Source organism: Oreochromis niloticus, linkage group LG5 (genome assembly GCF_001858045.2).
Source record: "Oreochromis niloticus isolate F11D_XX linkage group LG5, O_niloticus_UMD_NMBU, whole genome shotgun sequence".
Taxonomy (NCBI): domain Eukaryota; kingdom Metazoa; phylum Chordata; class Actinopteri; order Cichliformes; family Cichlidae; genus Oreochromis; species Oreochromis niloticus.
In genome coordinates, this window is record NC_031970.2 from 18612791 (window position 1) to 18632973 (window position 20183).

At 44.2% G+C, this 20183-nt stretch overlaps 1 protein-coding gene across 3 annotated transcripts in view; it reads left to right on the plus strand.

The window, feature by feature from the left end:
- Window positions 1–17160, plus strand: part of pax7a (paired box 7a) — a 43852-nt gene extending 26692 nt beyond the window's left edge. For all 3 annotated transcript variants that reach the window (XM_025907418.1, XM_005459001.4, XM_025907417.1), the window contains 4 exons: window positions 1292–1457; window positions 1928–2124; window positions 12926–13175; window positions 14350–17160. In XM_025907418.1, the coding sequence (XP_025763203.1) occupies window positions 1292–1457; window positions 1928–2124; window positions 12926–13175; window positions 14350–14465 (729 nt within the window). In that variant the 3' untranslated portion in view covers window positions 14466–17160. The remainder of the gene's footprint in view (window positions 1–1291; window positions 1458–1927; window positions 2125–12925; window positions 13176–14349) is intronic.
- Window positions 17161–20183: the final 3023 nt, after the last annotated feature.

Below are 20183 nucleotides of genomic sequence, written 5' to 3' on the forward strand. Positions count from 1 at the left end.
AGCAATCGGGCTTGAGATAAAGATTTCCTGTTGGTTTTCCACCTGCATAATTGAGGTTTACCCTTTTCTCAAGTGCCGACACAGTCATCGCCTGTTGCATCTTATTTTCTTTCTCCTAAGCACTCGCTACTAAACTGAGTAATAGTCAAAATAAAAGAAAGGAAAAGAAAAGAAAAACACCAGAGGCAGTGAATGTGTTTGAAAAGAAGGACATTCAAATTAAGATCTCCGATGGGCTGAGATCCCTTGTAGCCTCTACGAGTTTATATGTATGTTTGTGTGTACAAAAAAGAGGCAGCCCCCAAAAAGCAGTGAGTATGTCGCTGTGTAAGTCCCCTTGAAAGTGTCCCTCTTTAAGACCTGTTTAAAAGGGACGCCCCCTCTTTGTGTCCACTGTTCTCTGTGGCGTATGGAGAGGCTTTTGTCCCCTTCTTTCATGTGCTCCCACAATAGCCCTGGCCGTTTGAAACACAACAGTAGATGAACTGCGCTGACAGTGTATTAAACTCTGATGAATTGCCTGTGCGAGGCATAGATCAATGTCCTTCAACCCTTAGCACACAGTGAAACCCGGGCCTTGTCTTGGTTAAATGGAACAGGTTGCAGGATCTTTTCAAAAGGGCTTGATTATATTCATGTTTTGTTGAAGCAGAAGCCTTTTTAAAGTGTGTAAATCTTTGCCGTTCCAGAGGGTCCAATTTTTCCCCCCCTTTCATTCAGGGAAGTGACATTGTGTGTCTGCGCTTCAGTAGCGCTGCTCATTTTGCGAGCATTTTTGCTGTTTGTAGCCTTAGAACTTCGCGTCTCGACTCTGAAGTTAAAACATGTTTTTTCCCCTTTAAAAACAACCACACAGTTAAACTGAGACAGAACAATAGCTATAAACAAGTTAACTGTGCTTCCAGAAATGGGAAAAATGGGCCTCCCTCAAAGCATGCAGCAGCTTCGCAAACATACTCGAGGTGTGTGATGCGGAGCCTAGTGACCTACCTCTGACCTTTAAACGACTCCTTCCTTCTGAAGTGGGCTTAGGGCAGCCTGTTTACATAGATCACAGCCTCAACCACTTAAGAAACACAGGGACCACACTACTGAGCTCCCACAGCACCAGCAACAACACTCACGCCAACCAGCAGATTAATTGCAGGTGGCAGGAGCCGGCGGACTCCACTGAGAGTCTGTCGTGGTTAAAAACAGACGACGCTGAAAACAACAGCTGAAAATGAATCAAATCAAATCCCGTGAGCCATTTGGATTCATGCCTTTTACAAGATCCGATTTATTCCCGCAGGTCTGGTTCAGCAACAGGCGGGCTCGGTGGCGCAAACAGGCCGGGGCCAATCAGCTAGCCGCCTTCAACCACCTTCTTCCTGGAGGATTCCCACCCACGGGGATGCCAACTTTACCCACATACCAGCTACCAGAGTCCAGCTACCCCAGCACCACACTATCGCAGGGTGAGGTTGACACAGCATCCAGCCAAAATATACTCTATGTTCTGTTCTCGGAGTTTAATCAAATTTAGCTAAAGATTGCATTAGTCCTGCTTATTTGTGGTATGCCATCCATATTTTTTGTGGTAATAGTGTCATAAATTATGTCTGAATCATGTGCAGCACATAAGAATGATACAGCGAGCAGTTATCTTTACAATCACATCTTTGTCACAGTGGGACAAAAATAAGAGTTGTATTATGAGCAAAGGTCATTTCTGTCCTTTACACTTTTCCTGTGTAAAGCTGCATTTCTACGTGCCAAAGAATACACAGGAAGGACACTTAATGTGTGACTTATGACTGACTGAGCTCAAACTGTGAGGCCTCTATGAGGATTCCCGGTGGGCCTCAGAGCAGATTTTAAGAAAATTTTAAGAAATTTCCCTGATTTGTTCTCACCTGTGCTCATGTGTTGTTGTTTTTTATGTCAGAGGGCAGCAGTACATTGCACAGGCCCCAACCCTTGCCTCCATCCTCCATGCATCAGGGAGGTCTGAGTGCTGACAGCAGCTCTGCTTACGGTCTGTCGTCCAATCGCCACAGCTTCTCCAGCTACTCTGACACATTCATGAGCCCCTCAGCATCCAGCAACCACATGAACCCCGTTGGCAACGGGCTCTCCCCGCAGGTCAGTCCAGCAAACTTTCATCACTTGTCTGCATATTCCCTCATAGGTGGCGTTCGCACTCTTTAGTCTACCAAAGTCTCTCCTCCCCCTCCTCTTCTCACACTTCAGAATGTGTAATTGTATTTGACTGAAAATTAAAATTCAGAAACAGCATGTTCAGCAAAATAACTGCCAGTGTGGGCTTTTATGTTCATGTTCCAAAGCCCTGGATTTATTTTAGCTACTCTAAATTGCTACATTTGTAAAACAATTGGATTAACATCAACAAATTAAAATTCATCTTGATAGCACCGCAAGTACTCAAGCTGCTCCAAACAGCGGTTTCGACTTTCCTGGGACATCTAAATCCTGCACAGCACAGAGAGAGAACACATGCAGATGAAATAATTAGCTAAAGCTTATAAATGTATACCCATAATCTTCTTCACGTAATTGTCTGCAGCTGGAGGACTCCAGTGCTATGTGTGATTTTGTTCATGTCTTTACGACGCAATTTACAAGCATCTCTGAGAAGGGTGGCTTTCCTGTAAGTTCACCTTGCTGCTCACTTTATCTCCTTTTTTAATATTACGGGGACCACCCTGGGTTTCCCTTTGAAATAAAAGAGGATCTGAAAATATCATCCCCACCCATTCGCCTTTTGCCATATTAAAGCATGCGGCTATATGTGCACATTTGTTTGCCTTCTTCTCTCTAAATTGCTGGATTTCAGATGTTTAACCTCTTTGGACTCCTCCATTAATGAGCGTTTAAATAGGACTCTATGGTAAGGGTTGAGCTTTAAGTAGCAGAGAATGAAAAATGATTTGTATTGATGCAAATCGTGTGTACGGAGTGAATTATACACAATTACCCATCAATACTGGCCAGTCTTGCCCACCCTCACCAACAAGATGTGGTTAACAGGCAGAAAATAAGATTGAAATGGTGTGTAAAGAGTTGAAAATGAATTTCAATGCTGCATTTGTCCACAATTACCCCGTCGTTCACACGTGTTTTATTGGGAGTTTTTTTTTTTTTCTTTTTTTTTTCTTCAAATATTTCTCAAAGCAGATTGGAAACATTCTTGGTATTACCCTCTTTCTTCAGAGAAGAAAGAATTAAGGATTTTGTGACAAAAAAGAGATTTTCTCTCCTTCTGGAGCGACGGAGGATAACATGGAGGCTCACAGCGTGTTTGATTGTTAATCGTGGCACAGGGGCTTTAACTGCTAATGCTCTCACTGCAAACCTGCAGAAAAACACCAGGAACATGGAGTCTTTTTTTTTCATTAATGGCTCTCTAATACTGGCGTGGGGTACACTGCCGCTTTCTCTCCTTCTCTTCGTAGACATTCAAGAATGTGTTGGGATATTAAACATTTCCTGTCATAGTGAGGATTAGGACAGGAGCCTTTGGGCAACTCTGCAGCTTGGATTTTCAGTATTCAATTACTCTATCGACAGGGTTTGACAAAAGTCTTTGTATAAAACAACCTAAAATAAACTTTATTTGTTTATTGTCCTTTTTTTTAGATTTATTTAATTATTTTTGAAGTTAAACTGTGGATTGTGCGTCATGTGGGGGGGAGTTTCCATATGTATTTGGTGTGGATGTTTTGGTTGCGCAGTAGTTTGCACCGCACTGAAGTGAACGCATGCAGAATGATGTGTGGCATTCCTATCAGTCTCTCAGCGTGGACATGAATGCTCCCACTGACAGCAGAATCAGAGTTCACTCCCTGGTGCAGCATCCCGCTGTGCTGGGCAGCTCCTATCTGTCCCCCCTCTCACTTCACAAGCTCGTCACAGAAAACTCGCGACACAGAAAATTCACAGAACAAACAATCACTTTAACATCTCAGAGTCGGAGAGGGCTTTGTCTTCTCCTTGCATTTAACTGAATTTCAATCAAATGACGGCTGGGTTTCATCTTTGGAAATTATCGGCACACGTTCCACACCTCGCTGTTTATTTTTCGTGTTATTTTTTTATTCCCCTGTTTTTTCCCCTCCTTTCCTGTAATTGAAAAAAAAAAGCAACACAAAGAGACTCTCTATCGAGATGGAAATGAGAATATGATATTGTAAGTTACACACGGCATCTGTTTGCTCGAGATATGCTTGTGCATTGGAATGTGCAAGCTATTTCTTCAAGTGCCTGGCATTGATGGCCTCGCGGTTGCTGTAAAGATTGACAAAAATTCTCTGATTCGCAGTAAATGGGCTGCGGTGGCGAGGTGCCAAGTCTGTAATGGAATCCTGCAGCGTTCAGCAGTCCCGACAGGAGCTCGCGTCCATCCCAATCCCATAACCTATCCCGACAGCACACATTTTCCCATTACAGGCAGTGGAAAAGCCATCCACACTCAAACTGGTTGCTGTCATTGTGGGATATACAGCGTGTTTGGCTGGTTGAGGGAGGCAGTATATTTAGGGGTCATGGGAGTGAAGCTGTGCATGGCTGGGCAATAGGTATGAAACCAGAAGTGTGTTTTGTTGTTGGTCTTGTTTCATTTAGCGGCACAGCAGGTGTTGGAAAAAGGTACAGGCAAGGGCATGGAGGTTAGGCATTCCAGCCATCCTTACCTGAAGATTTAAGCTTGACGCCTGCTTTTTCTCTCCGGTCTTTTTTCATTTTTTAATATTCCATTTGAAATAGACCCCTTGACCTTTCATCGCCACAATACTTTGTATATTAATTTTGCACATGTAAAAAGGAAACAAACAAGCAAATTGGCTTTCTTTCAGCTGAAGAGGTGCGCTTTAACAGGCAATCATCTCTCAAGCACGCAGCACATTTTCAACAAATCCCAGTAATATGAGGCTGCGAGATACTTTTCAAATGATTCTTTGAAGCAGCGTTCATGGCCATTGCATTTGCGTGAAACCGTTTGGGCTGAATTCCTCATTATTGCATGACAGGGACACCTGCTGGGAGAGGAAAGAAAACAACGGCACTTGCTGAAGCCCAGCGAAAGGAGCTCAGTGGCAGAATTTCTAGAAATATAGAGGAGGAGGGGAAAAAAGGGAACAGGAAGCATTTCTCTTGTTGAATCAAAGTGGGAAATGCATGCAGGGCCTGTTGTAGGGTGTCCTTATGATAAGGAGACGTGATAGGGAAAGTGGGAAGTCTGTGAGCTGGATAGGTATGGTGGATAGAGATTTTATTGCTGTTTTGATGAAGGAAGTTCACAAAGTTTTTTGAGGAACTTTTTTTTCTGTTTTGCAGTTTTATGAAAGTGTTGTGTGTTTTGGAATGACAAGGATGTGTGTCTGTGTGTATCTGAGGAGGGCCTTTGGGCTGTGTGAGTGGGCCGGGCCTCCACACACACGCACACACACACATATACACACACACACATACACGTACACGGGATCAGAGGCAGAGCGGCTCTCACCCCTGCCTCCCTTTGATCTGTGTCCCCAGGCCTGCCTGCCCGCGCGGCGCTGCACCGTACCACGCACGCTGACACCATGCTCACCAGCGACTCCCCACAACTGTCTGAGAGAGATAAGCCAGGGGAGACTCCAAACTGTGCTGCTGCTCTTCCATTAGCTAGCGCAGACGCTTCTTTTAAAAATGGGATGAATTATTTTTAAGAAGCAAGCTCTGCCGTTGCCAAAAAAAAAAAAAAATGGAGAGGGGAAAATGTACGGAACAATCTGGAGCTCTGGCTTCATTCCGCCTCCCTCCCTGACTTCTAACAAGACATTCTGCACCTGAATACCAATGAGAGGGGGAGATTCATGTAGTCCCCCACATTATTAAAACTTGGGCATTAAGCCTCTCACCGGGCACTGTGTCAGCTGGCAGGCTCCACTGACAACAAATCAAAGGGGATGAGCACATAGCCTGCATTCATAGCTCAGCCACTCGCAGAGCAAGTGGGGGAATACATACTGGTTAATTAGAACTCCCATTAAAACAAATACTGTTTCAATTTGGCAAGTATAAAAAAAGATGTAAGAGGCTTTCAGAAAAAAGAGACCTGCTGTCGGCAGTTGCCAAGAAAATCCAGGGACTGTAAATCATATCCACTGGCTATACTGTTTCTGCACAGATTATTAGTGTTTGCTGTTGTTTTGCAACACTTTTGAACTCTGAGGAAAGATTTTCTGTCTGCGACACCGGAGACGTACCTCTGCGTGCGCTGGCCTTCTGCTTTGTGATAATACATCTTGTTTTTGTTTTCGCTGCTTGCAGACGAGTGTGACGTGACTAATAATTTTCTTGCTCAGCTTAAACTTGATGCATTGTGACAAAAAAACTGCTGTATAAGGAGCCACCTTTGCAGCATCCACTGCAAACCTCATTTTTTCCCCCTTTGCAGCAGAGACAGTGCTTTAGCTCTCTAGCCCCTGTTTACCTGAGCCATTTGTTGCTCTCTCCATCTTTCAAAGTCTCTCGAGCAGCCATGTGCTGCCATTTTCTCTTACGTTCCAAAATATCTTTGGTTGGAGCTTGGTGTATTCATAATCTATTTTTCACCTACCAACCTTCCTTCCCTCCGCTTGGCTTTTTGTCATCCAGCGATGCCTTGCCAATAGTGCTTTGCTCTCTCTCTCTCCCTCTCCCTCTCTCTTTCTCTCTCCCCACCTTCCGCTCTTGCTCCAACTCTCTCCCCTGGAGAGGCAGCTCTTCTCCCTACGCCCAGATGAAAGGCTATGGCGGACAATAAAAATGCTATTTAAATGCAAGGGTGTTTGTGTGCGGGTGAGAGATATTTCCTGCTGAAAGTGAGCTGCTGCATCCTGATAAATAGTAAATATAAGGGAATGTGATTTACATTTATCTTGCAGAGGCAGCCAATATGAATTTCAGTAAATCCTAGAAGATGGGGATTTAAGGAGGAAAAATGACTGAGACTGATTCACATGCTGTGTGTCCCACGCAGTTGAAATGCCTATAAGGTGGAGAGCGGCACTGCCTTTATGAAAGTATAGGCACAAATATCGATCCTATCTAAAATACCTATTACACACGGGCGTACGCAGTGTCACATGCTCATCTGGCGGGGATTTCCTTCCTCATACACAGACAATTTGAAGGTTACTTGTATCATCATAATGATAATAATAGTTATAATGACATAATGTAATAATGTCTGCAGTAACAGCCTGCTTCACAGGTGAAGTGTCTGTGAGGCATATGCTGGGTGACCTGTCTCTTCAGGGTGAAGGGTCAGGGTTCAGGGGGTCATGGGATGGCTCGAGAAGAAGGAAGGCTACTTTGCTGTGAACCTGCCCCTCTAGCCAGAGGTTTGGGATGTTGTCTAGCTGCATGTGGTTCCTTTTAGTTCCAGATGCCACTCTGACAGGTGCATGGCTGTGATTAATACTAGCTGACTTTTTTTTTTCCTCTCACCCATTCTGTCCCTCCTTCTTTCTGTTTCTTTCTCCCTGTCCCTCATTGGTTTATTGGCTCTCCCTCTCTCTCACTCTCTCTCTCTGTCCTCTAACCTCCATCGTCGTGGGCTCATTGTCGTGACCCCTTTGCAGAGTTTATACCGTGCTTCCAGCTTTCACAAGGGGGGATCGCAAAGAAAAGGAAAAACTTACTAAAAATAAGCTTCATTGCATGCGCATCTCTGTCTCTCACTCCCTTCTACATCCAGACAATAAGATGAGAATATGGGAGGTTGTTGGGTCCTCAGCTGGTTGTCTCATGCAGCAGCTCGCCCCTTTCAGTCTCCAGCTGAGAGCTATTTCACTATTTATTTACATGTAATTATGGCTATGAGGTGCAGATATTAACACTGTCAAGAACAATTTGACCTGACATTTTTCACTAGACCTGGCCCCTGCTGTTTTCAGCAAACAACCCCCACTCCTCCCCCCTCCTCTTCTTCTTCCTCCCTCTTCGTTTTTCTCCTTACTCCCTCGATCAGCCTTGCTTCTTGCTTCTCTCTCGCTCGCTGTCTCTCACACACACACACACCAGGCCCTGCCTTGCTGAAACCACTCTCCTGGAATCAGAAAATCTGCCGTTTAATTTAGAAGAGGCGTTGGTGCAAGGTGCGGCGAGCTGAAGTCTGTGTGCATGTGTGTGCCCGCTTAGAAGGGGCCTCTCTTGTTCCCAGTGGCTGAATCCATCCCATAGTTACTCAAGCATATCACTAGCAGAGAATAGAGGATTGCTCCCCACACGTTCTCCAATTGCAGCCCAATAGACGGTATATTAACCTCTGGTTAGTGCGGGGCCAAGTTTATAGCTTATGCTGTGGGATGTTTAGGAGGGGAGTGGGGTGGAGTGGGGGTCCTTTTTCCAACTTGAGCAGCTGTGCTTTCTGGAACGCTAAGGCCGCCATGAGCATTTAGCTTAATGGAAATTTGCAGAAACACAGAGGGAGCGTGTCTAGCCTTTAAAATAAATATGAATTTTATTCCACTTCCGCTTATTTAAGCTTCCTTTGGTACGTGTGAACAGCTTCATGGAGCGCAGAGGGGAGAGGCACAGGCGCAGAATGGCTAACATGTTGTGAGGAGTGACAGCTTGTTCCAGTGCCCGCTAATCGTCCTCATCTGTGCCTGACATGTCAATGCCCACATTCTGTCAGTGCCAATCAGCCACTTAATTGAACACAATTAGCACCCCACCACAACCCCCCATTTGCATTACATTCTTCAAAGGCCCATTTCTCTCCCTCCAGCACCAACCCCCCCACCACCACCACCATTCTACCTCTCACTCTGCTTCTGTCTCTTCATCCTGTGGCACTAGTGGAAGACACTTTTCAGTTTTTATTAATGTGCCGCGGCCAATTAACGCAGTGGCATGCAGGCCTGAGCCCGTCATCTGCTGCCTGCCACCATCCTGGCTTTCTGCTGCGGCCCCACACCACCCCTCGCGCCACCTCCACCGTGACCAAAACGCTTTAATTCAATTTATGCAATCACTGTTATTTTTAAATAGTCATTTTGTCTGCTCAGATGAGGGGCCTTACTGCCCGCTGGGCCGGCCTTCTCATGTGAGGGATGGGGGGAAGGGCGGGACGCTGTGTGAGCAGGAGTCGACTGACTTGGAGGGGGGAGTCACTGATATTTTCATTTGTTATTTATTTCCTTCATTTTTTTTGTTTGGTTTCAGGTTATTAAGTGTTTGATTAGGATTTTAAAAGATTTAAATCAAGTTTAAATCTAATGACCTAACATAAGGAGTCTGTCTGTTCTTTGCATCTTTCTATGTATTAAATACACACATTTCTATATAGTTAAGGTTTTATTTCATATTTTGACTGTTTCCAAAGTCAGACACTTTCCAGACTTCTGGGCTACAGAATTAAACACTGTTCTCTTCCTGTAATCACACCCCGAGGACTGGCCTTCAAATATTGATCTGAAATTCAGTGTCATCACTGTGGATCTTTAATCGTTCTCTGCTGGAGCGAGTATCAGCCAGGCAGATCTGCTAAGGTGCACAATGCTATTCTGCACTACTCAGATAACTTACAGACATTTGGAGTGCTCATTTTTCCCTGTCTGCCCCAGTGACCTCTGCCTAACTTAAAGGTACATCTTGGGGGCATTTTGATTTGGGCAGAACGGGGAGGTATCGGTGACAGAGGAACTAATCCAGTATTGCGCAGATTAAGAGTATTTGTGGAGCGGGGTGTGTTGGCGCTGGCGCTGGGAATGGAACAGAAGGGGCTCCTATCAGCTCTCCAGGCAGGCTAGCCCTCAGGCCAGTGCAGTCCTACAGGAGTCTTTGTACTTCCCAAAGCCTCCACTCTCCTCTCACTCACGCTATATCACTCTCTCTGCTGCCCCCCTCGCCTTCTTTCTATAGGCTATCATATTCTCAGCACTCCATTTCCTCACTTTACACTTGTGAATCGGTGTTGTTTTAATCCAGTGCAAGGGTGCATTCTTATTATTATCAGGTGCAGCAGGGACGACTGCTCCTATAAGGAGACACGAATGTGCCGCATTTCACTGCCTTACACAACGTAAAAAAGTAAATAGTCGGAGTGGAATAATGTTGACTTTTATGATCTCGTAATGATTATAATGGCTGAAAGAAAACTCAGCTCTTCCGGCACATTCCCATTCTCTTTCTTTACTGTGTTTCTTTTCTCTCATTGTGTTTTTTTTCTTGTATCACTTGCAGTGTTTCAGCTCCGTCTCTGTCACGTTGTTTTATTCCAGAGTGAAATCCAACAAAGAACAACTCGTCAAACATTCGCACAAACAAAAAAATGTAATTTGGCTGTTGAAGAAATTAGGGGAGGGGAGGGGGGTTTGAAAGGGCCTCTTTTTGTCTCAAGTGTGCTATTTATTTATCTGAAAGGATGCACATTGTATCCATTTACACTTCCCGCACTCACTTTGCCACAGGCTGGAGGGCTCAGAAGTTGAGAGAATTAATTACTTTTTTATTATTATTTATAAAGTAATCTATCTGTAGAGAGAGAGTGGAAAAGGAGGGGGGCGGGTGCGAGGGGAGGGGTGTTGTGCGCAAGAGGCAGGGAACGCCCTGGAGCATTGTCCTTTAAACTGGGTCCTGGCTCACATTATCTCCCAAACCAGCACTCACACAACGTTAAACAACAAACGAACTCTGGGCTGCTGAGGACGCCTTATGCGAGGCGAAACAGGGAGGTGGGGGGGAGGCGGGTGCAGAGAAACAGGGAGAAACTCTGCTCTGCAAGAGCATGCCGTATGTATGGATGATAAATATAATGGCCTTTCCTCAACTCTAAAATTTGACAGGAATCCAAACTCCTTTTCAACTCTTTATTAATACACCCATGTGTTTAGTGACAGCCATCAGCTTCCTGCCTTTCTTTTGTTTGTTTTTTAATTCAAGAAAAAAAGCAGATCCCCCGCTTTCTTAGAGTTCATTCATTGGCTAGAACTTAATATCTGCAGAGGCTGTTTCACGAGCCACGCAGAAACAGAAATATATCAATGTATCCAGCCACAAATGGCATTTACGAGTTTATGTGACAAAGTATCGTTTAACACTTGAACACTTAGGGGGGAAAAAACTTTATGGGAACATCAAAGTAGCAAAACCCACCAATTAAAACTGAACCGTGTATCACATAAAATGCTGTAGGTGTGGGTGGAAGAATCCACTCTGAACATACCTTTCCCCACTAAGAACACTTAAATTATAACTGAAAACTGTGCTTGAGATCCTCACAGATGCCAACACTTGTCAGCCTCTAAAGTGGCTGACCCATCTAAAATATCCTGCTAAAATAGCAATGGCGCAACATGTCGACGATAAGAAGTCATTTCCTTTTGAAGACCTTTTATGAGCGTGAATAATAATCGAGCCAGTTGTTGGCTGTCCTATTTCATAAGGAAGCAATGTAATCAAGCTTCAATTAACCAATAACTAAAATGGGCTCATGCCCTCCAGCTGTCTCTCTCAGGACATTTTACTAGCTCCCCTTTTTTTTTTACTTTAAGAAACCCATCCAGACATAACCCTTCATCTTCCTCACATTGTGCAGTTCATCTCCATATGGGAGGGAGCATCACATGTGTCCAGCATGAAGAGGGCTATGAATCTCCTTCTTATGGATACATGTCACATGCTTTGTTCGCAGATGTGGAGGGGACGGTGGGGGTTTCCTTACTGATAGAATTAACATGTGGAAATGACTAACCAGCCTTTATGTTTCTAATGTGCTTCGAGTGTTTCGTATTTCTGGGGAGGCCCCTTTCTAAAGATATGATTAATTTGCAGAATATAGTTAATTTTCCCTCTGAGGGATAATCCTGGCGTGCAGCATCATTTGTGGACTGTTTTGGCTAGCTCCTGCGTTGGGTGTGTGGTTGTGTGTATGCATGCGTCCGTTTGTGCATGCATGCAAACATATGTCTGCCTGCGTATCACCCCTGTGTAACCACCTCTATGATGGGCTAATTGGTTTAGCAGCCAAGGGGCCAAAGGCCAGTGCAGCATAGCAAAACTCAACATGAACCTGATGTTGAAAGGAAGGCTTCGCTGCTATAGGAGGGAAGCATGTGTGGGACAATTGCCTTTTTTTTACCACACACACACACACACACACACACTCTACACTTAGGCTTTTTCACTTAACGAAACTCACAGCATGAGAAAACAAAATTTTTCACAGCATTCTGGGCCACTGTGCTTCAGACTAGAGGAGCACCAGAAGTAATCTCTTACATTTTAACATATTGTGAGGCCTTCTTCTGACGAATGTCACATGCTATTACATTAATCTAGAATACTGAATTGGAAGCCTTTATGCACTGTGAATAATATACACACTGTAATATTCAGGCAAGCCTCAACCTGCAGTATCAGCGGCCCGCTCAGTATGGTTTGTGGAGCCTACTTTGTGTGGGGATCTGAGGGGATCATTTACCAGTTCCAACTCCATTACTATTCATGAGATGGGTAGGCTAGGGGCGAGGGATTAGGGACTCCCTTGGTGCTTGTTGTGCTGTAGGCTCGGGCTCAGGCCTCAGGCTCTGGGACAGGGGCTGTCTGGCAAGGATGGTGGGTCTATTATCACCCTGGGACCCGTCTGTCCCACAGCAGAACACTTACTGGCAGCGCCAGCTAATGGAAACTGTGTCTCTTGTTCCCTTTCTCCTTTTTTTAACCTCATCGCCCTCCTGGTATCCTCCCTCCCCTCTGCTCTTTAAAAAAAGATGGGGAAGTTTCTCCCCTTTCCTATTTCAAAGTTGAAATGGTGTATTTCTATTGGCATCTTTACCGTGAAGTGCTGGGATGGCACTATACTTGCAAAAAAAAAGTACTTTCCCTCAACTCTGTCAATGCTTTGATCCTCAATTTTCCAAGTTTCTAACATCCTCTTTCCCCCCCTCCCCTCCAGGTGATGAGTATCCTGAGTAACCCCAGTGCTGTACCCTCCCAGCCCCAGCACGACTTTTCCATTTCCCCCCTGCACAGCAGCCTGGAGAGCTCCAACCCCATCTCAGCCAGCTGCAGCCAGCGCTCTGACACCATCAAGAGTGTGGACAGCCTGGCTTCCTCGCAGTCATACTGCCCCCCTACATACAGCGCCACCAGCTACAGCGTGGACCCCGTCACTGCAGGGTACCAGTACAGCCAGTATGGCCAGAGTAAGTAGACCCTGTATGTGTATACTGTTGTTGTTGCATAAGCAAATACTTTCATGTTTTTGTGACAAAAGCTGGTCGTTCTTCTTCGTACCCCTCTTAAGCTGACTAAATTTAAAAAGCCTATGAAGTGATGCCCAGTTCCCAGGCAGGAGAGCCTCCTGACCTTTGCACCCTGGTTGGTGGAGGCAGACACGTGCTCTTGATAAAGACCCCACCACCACCACCACACCACAACCATCCATTTACAGAGCTGCCTTAGTCACACCCCACTCCACTTGGATGGGAAAGAGAAGAGGGCCACTTCAAAGAACGGCACACCCTCAGGGGCCACAGTGTCCTCTTGCCCACCTCTCTTTCCCTCTTTCTCCTATTTTGATCACACACACACACATGCACACACCCTCAGGGCAGGAAAGAGTTTGCTTTATTAGATTAGCATAATTGACTGATGCTGTCACAGCCATTCATAAGAGGTAAAATGAAGCCCACTTCCTGAACAAACCAAGCCAGCATCAGCTAGCTGACATTTGTTTGTATTTATTTTCAGGTTCTGGTGGTGATCTGATGCTTTTGTGCATCTGGTGATTTTCTTTTCCGAAATGTGTTTGTGTTATGCGTGAGTGCGGGCGAGCGCGTGCCAATCTGTCACGTTTTTGTGTGTGCGCACCAGTGTTTTTGTCAGCAGCAAGAAACTGATGGCTGTGCGGATGTGAGCTGATGTGAGGTTAATTAAGATGGTGATTGAGCACAGTGGATGGGTAATGAATGGAAGAGAGAGGAGAGGAGCTGCTGTCTGAGGATGAAAATGATCGGCCATGTGGAGTGTGGAGGGCATGAAATCAGAGATGCCAAGTGTAATGAAGACTGGCACACAGAACACACACGGGGAACTGTCTGAGTGACAGCATGGAGACTTTACCAGGATGCACATGCTCTGTGCCAGCAGCATGCCAACCTCAGACAAGGGACAGGGGAGGGGTTTTTATCTTTCACTCTCTCTGTGTGAATTGTTTTTTATTTGACTCATTCTCTACTGCCACAACTTGTTTCAGCCTTAATCAGAGGAATGAAATGGGAGTGAATAGGACATATGTCCCAGGAATCTACCACCTGTCTAACGTTTGGTTGTTTTTCCTTTCTGTCTTTTTTTGTTTGTTTGTTTGTCTGTCTATAGCTGCTGTAGACTACCTGGCTAAAAATGTGAGCTTGTCCACCCAGAGGAGGATGAAGCTTGGAGACCACTCGGCAGTGCTGGGGCTGCTGCAGGTGGAGACGGGACAGGCTTACTGAAGCCACTCGGGACAAACCCTGCACCTCTCTCTATTTCGCCCTCTGCCACCCTCCTCCATGCTCCATCAAGTCTGGACTGCAACTCCAGCTCGTCTATCTGCAGCTCGGCCATGACATCAGTGAACAGACGCGCGCCTCACTCTGTACCAGAGAAAGTGACGCTTGTGAGAGAGTGAAAAGTCCCTTTTCGGGAATGGAGCTAAACTTTTCATACCACCAGGCGGCTCTGCACCCTTTCTCCCCACCCTTTTGGCGTAATTGCCCGCTCCTTGTACTCATGTCCCAGCCTCAGACCTGTTTATTTTGCTCAGTGGGCCAAAAAGGACCCCCAGATGACCAAAGGATGGTCAACTGCATTGACCCAGATTCCTCTTTGTCATGGCTGCAGTCCAGCACACATTTAGAGCCATCAACAACATGTACTTTTGACCTTGCTGTTCATAGTAGTTAACAAAGCCAATATCATTTGAACGACTCTTCTTCTTGTTCTTTTTTGATATTGTTAAGACTATTGTTGCTGTTATATGATTATGGTTAATGTGATTTCTGTTGTTCTTTGATTCCATTCGTATCTCTTTTCTCCGTTAGATGTCGGTGCGTAAAACACAGAGAATGACTGAGATGATCTGGGAGCGATTGTCTGTTGCATATGCATGTTTGCGTGTCGGCACACAGTCACACAAAAGAGGATGATTGTTTTCCAAGCTGCTGTTCCTCTGCCTGTTCCCTGAGCTCAAATGTTCGTGAGCGATTTGACCTTCCCACTTTCATATTCGTCTTGACATTCCTAAAGAACTTGGCCACACTGTGGGAAGTCTGGCTGGATGGATTCTGCAGGGAATTAAAGCAGCGTTTTGGCGGCCAATAGCTTTCCCCTTGTAACCTCCATCCCATCCTTAGTGGTGGTCCATAGGGAGGAGGGCATTGTTTGCAAAAACAGGATTGGGGAAATTAACGTATTTTGAAATATGGACCTTGCCAAGGAGGGCTAACTCAACCACCCCCTCATGCGAACACACACACACACACACACACACCTCCCCATTCCTCCCAAATCCCATCTGCCAGGGAATCCTGTGTGACTTAAACAGTGTGAAGCAGATTAAATCACACGAATATAATGTCAAAGCTAATTCACAGTGACCCTTCTCATCACTAGCCAGTATTTCATTTTTTTTATAGCATAATTAGCACATGTTGTAAATGCACACTGTGTTGGCTTTCCACTTTTCGACTAAATTCCTTCAGAACATTCCTCAGCCTCCATCTCCAATATACTATAGGCATTCCAGCATTCTCTGTTATGAGATTAAAAAGTAGACAAGCTGTGCCATTCACATGCACTCTGGAAAATCATATAATCCAGTCAGTTGTGAAAGGGCACAGGTAACTCCACTGATTGGCCCCCTTCTCTGGTTTGGACCGGAGCCACGTCTAATCCTCCGCTTTCACATACTCACCCAAATGTACAAAAAAGATGAAAAAAAAGTTTAAATAATAGTGGATATGAGACATTTGTGTAGCACGCATTGTTGACTTGATCCAGGACCAGCTGTTCCCTTGAGATGTATGTGATATTTTTCATTGACATCAGTGTGATTATGATGACGGTTAATGCTCAAGAAAGGATCTGGTCCTTCGTCGCCTTTAAAATCTGAAAAAATGTACAGTAGCTGGAGCAGATTGTGTATTGTTTCTTTATAAAGAGTATGTTTTATACTAAAACAACACTATGTTGAGTGGTAGGTAAGCAAGGGATCTGTGGAAGTAAGTGTTTTGATTTTCCTTTTGTTTTGTTTTTTAATGTATTTAATTGGTTTACTTGTTTCAACCAAAAGTTTTGAGTCTGTTTTTTTTTCTGACCCAGGTAAGAATGGATTTGTATAAATTAGTAAAATATAAATTCCACTGAAAATGTTCCAATTAAAATGACATTTAAGAGGGTAAAACTGAGCTTGAAGGAAAATGAAAGCTTGGTGTCACAGACAGACTCCCCCTGAACCACAGGACCGCTGTATATTTAGAAGGTGGCTGAATTAAACATCTTCAGGGTGTTTTTGACCGCCTGTTTTACAGACTGAGTATAAAAGCAGACCAGCTATCACTGGACCAAGGACCTAACACACCTGAGGCTTCGGTGTGTGACTCTGCCAATGGACCAGCGTGATGATAATGATGATGATAATAATGCCAGAGACAACAGGCTTTCTGCTCTGGGAATTTGTTGGATTTGTGGACCAATAAGACTTCAGGAGAAAACGTCAAAGTAATGCTGACTCCGCACTGAACCGCAGCAGTTGCTGCTCCAACTGCTTCACTTAGACGCCTCACTCATGTGTATATTTTAAAAAGGAAGAGTTTTAGAATTGTCTTTAGTGTATCAAACCCATTTCTAACACTCGCGTCAATAAACATTTGGGTATTTAAGGCATACAACTCCTTCCCTCCCAGCCCTCCCCCCCTCCCTCCTCCCGTCTGTTTGACCCTTAACCTGTTTAGTTGCTTTTTGACATCTGTGCTTTGCTTTACTCCTTTTTCTGTTCCGCATGTGTGTATATTATCATGGTATAATTTATTCTGCTGTATGAAGTATTAGAGTAGTGGGAAACTTGTATTGGTATTTACTACCTTCAGCCTGTTGGTGTGTTTACTGTAACACTGGCGTAACTGTTATCAATTAAAGATCCAAAACAGAGTCGAGCCTTTTGTCTCTTATTTATGTCGTGTGCAGGTTTTTTAACATTTATTATGAGACGAGTCAGTAATGAACATTTTTATTTATCCAGTGCTTCTGTCAGTTTTTACATGTACTACATACGTACATAGTATAGACAATAACCAGTTTATCCAGCCAATCAAATATCTGTTTTTTCCAGCCTTTCTCCCATTTATATAATTTTGGACTGACTGACTGACTGACTTTGATTAGGTAAGACAAGCCATTAAAATGTCACCTTGGGCTCTGGGAAATTGTGGCAAGCCTTTTTAGTATTTTCTAAGATTTAAAAAGGCTAATAAAATAAAAATAAATTGATGGAAAATATATTTCAGACAGATTAATTACAGGCCTGGTGTAAATCTGTGTGCATCTGCAAAATCTTAAATCAGCCACACTTGATCTATCTTTTCCCTAACCGCATGCTTGTAGTCTGAGCATGTAAGTTCAAGCACATTTGCGGGGGTCACCAGTGACTGTTCCAGCGCTGGCGATATGATTAGAGAGTGATGAGAGCTCAAATGTCCCAGACGAGGAGACGCAGACTGAAAGTGTGTCTAGCTGCAGCTGTAGGAAGTAATTCATTCTACCCGCTGACCAGCAGCGCTCGCCTCTCCCTCCGCTTGCCGGGGAATGCAGTCTGCAAATCTCTGCGGTATGGTGTGAATGTAGGGGAACTAACCGGTGTAGTGTGGAAGCATCCGCTGTGCTTTATATTACAGGTCAAAACAGTGGAGCTCATTCACTTGTAGCCATCAGGCACTGCTGGAGGTATGTCAAACCCGCCTTAGGTACGTTCATTCATTCATTTAACAAATCTCAAACATGCTGGATATGTGTGCAGTCGCCGCAGCAAGAAAATCTTCCTACATAGTCTTGTCTAAACTAGTAAATCATGCCAAGCTGCACTGTGAGAGATGTATATTTGCTTTCTGTATGCCACAAAATGACAACAAATACTTTGCTGTTTATTTGCAATTAAATGTGAACTAATTAAAGGCATCACTAATCAAAATTACTAACATCATCACCATCAAATTGTATTAGCAGATAAATCTGAGGCTAAATGAAGTCAGTACTGCTTGTGTTATCAAAGGGTACCTATCATTCCTATTTCATATTTTCATACTCAGTGAGTATAAACTGATACATAACGTTTAGGATTCCCTTCACAGATTCAAATCAGCACTGAAATGCAGCGTTATCGCCACGTTATATCATCAAGGCTCAGTTCAATTTGATGCAAATGTTAATTCTCTTGAATGTCTAATTACAAAACATATATTGTGTAAAAAAAAACAAAAACAGTGTTCTTGGGTGCTGGATTAGCATGCCAATGAGGCAGGTCAATTAGTTAATCAATTTCAAAGCAAGTTTTTGATATGAGTTCATTCTGAGGAGACTGGGGGGCTTTCAATGGATCCTCTGAACATATCAAATATGCATTGTGGCTCTTTGCCTGCTGCGTGTCATCCTTCATATATTCCTCTAAAAGTTTGTGTTCTGGTTGTCCAGATTAGACCTTGGCATGTGCTACGGTTGTCCCCTTTGCTCCAGCTTGTCTCCTGAGGTGCCAGCCTAGGAGTTTTGTCTCCCTCGGGTCTGCTGTCACTCAGACTGGACGAGGTGGCAGCTCAGGCAGTGGTGTGTGGGAGAGCTTTATGACACTTCCCTCATCTCCTGCTTTGATCCCCTAATTGATTGACTACAGGAGCAGAGGATAAACAGAGCCCACAAGAGCCGATTCCACTCGCCTCTCTGGAGTGGTTTAGATAAAGTGTAGAGGCCCGAGCGCTCCATTCCTCCTCTCCCCTCCTCTATATGGACATACGGCCATTGAAGGTGGCTCTATGCCATGGTAGCTTAGCTGTGGGCTGTGTCCTCAGGCCCAGTGCTTGCCTACTGCCCCTGTGCATAAATGGCTGCCGGTAATGGGGTTGTTTAGATCACAGGGATGGAAATGAAACTCCTGAGCCTTGCTGTAGAGACCAGGAGGCCCTATCACTCACGCAGCAGCGATAGAGAATTCACAGCGTCAGCCTGGTCATACTTTCAGAATGAGCCATGGAATAGAGGCTCTGATTCAGATCTTATTTAGGACCCAGCTCCTGAACCTGGCCATGCTGTGATAAATAACCTTCTGCTGAAGACTCAGGAAAGCCGTGAAGAGGAAGAAGAGGAAGAACGCAAACAGCCAGTTAAGAAAAAAACAACAACAAGCCAAAAAGTCTCAATTTTAAAGAAAATGTGTGTTTGAAAACATGACTTTAGAATGATTTAAACCAGATATGATAATTATATTCTAATTTTTCAAATTTGTCTTCAGAAAGAGTTCAGAACCGTGTGCAGGTATGCTAAGAAATGATTAAGAGATGCTCTGGGGTCTTGGTTTTATTCTTTGAGATTATGTGTCATAGGGAGTAAAAAAGCTCCCAGCTGTCGCCATGAAAGCACTTACAGTATAATAATCCCCCAAATCCTGTAATTATGCCAGCATACGCTGTGTACCTGAGCCTCAGCTTTGTGCTCGTCACCTCAAGGATCCCACTGACACAGACACAGACGCACAGCTTGCCATGCACATATCTCCTTCCCAACCATGTATTTTGCATAGGGAGAAAATCTTATTTTCAGAACATTTTAGGTATTTTGAATTTCATGGTTACCCCTCTCAGGTATTATAGATAGATAATCTGTCATGTATAAGTTAAAAAAAAAAAAAGCAGGAGCTCAAATAGGGGATTGTCTGATTTACCAGGAACCAAAATTATAGAATCTTTCACCAGCTATATTACATTTAATCAGCTAAGTAAGATCAATCTTCAATTCATTACATTTTATTTATATAGAACCAATTCAGATTGCAATACTTCAAATGCACATGTGCACATATATGCATATCCATGCACACCTCCCTTAATTCATTTTTTTTAAACAAAGACAAAAAAAAGTCCAAGTAAAATTGTAAATCTAAGAAATCGGAGCTAGATAAAAATCACTGT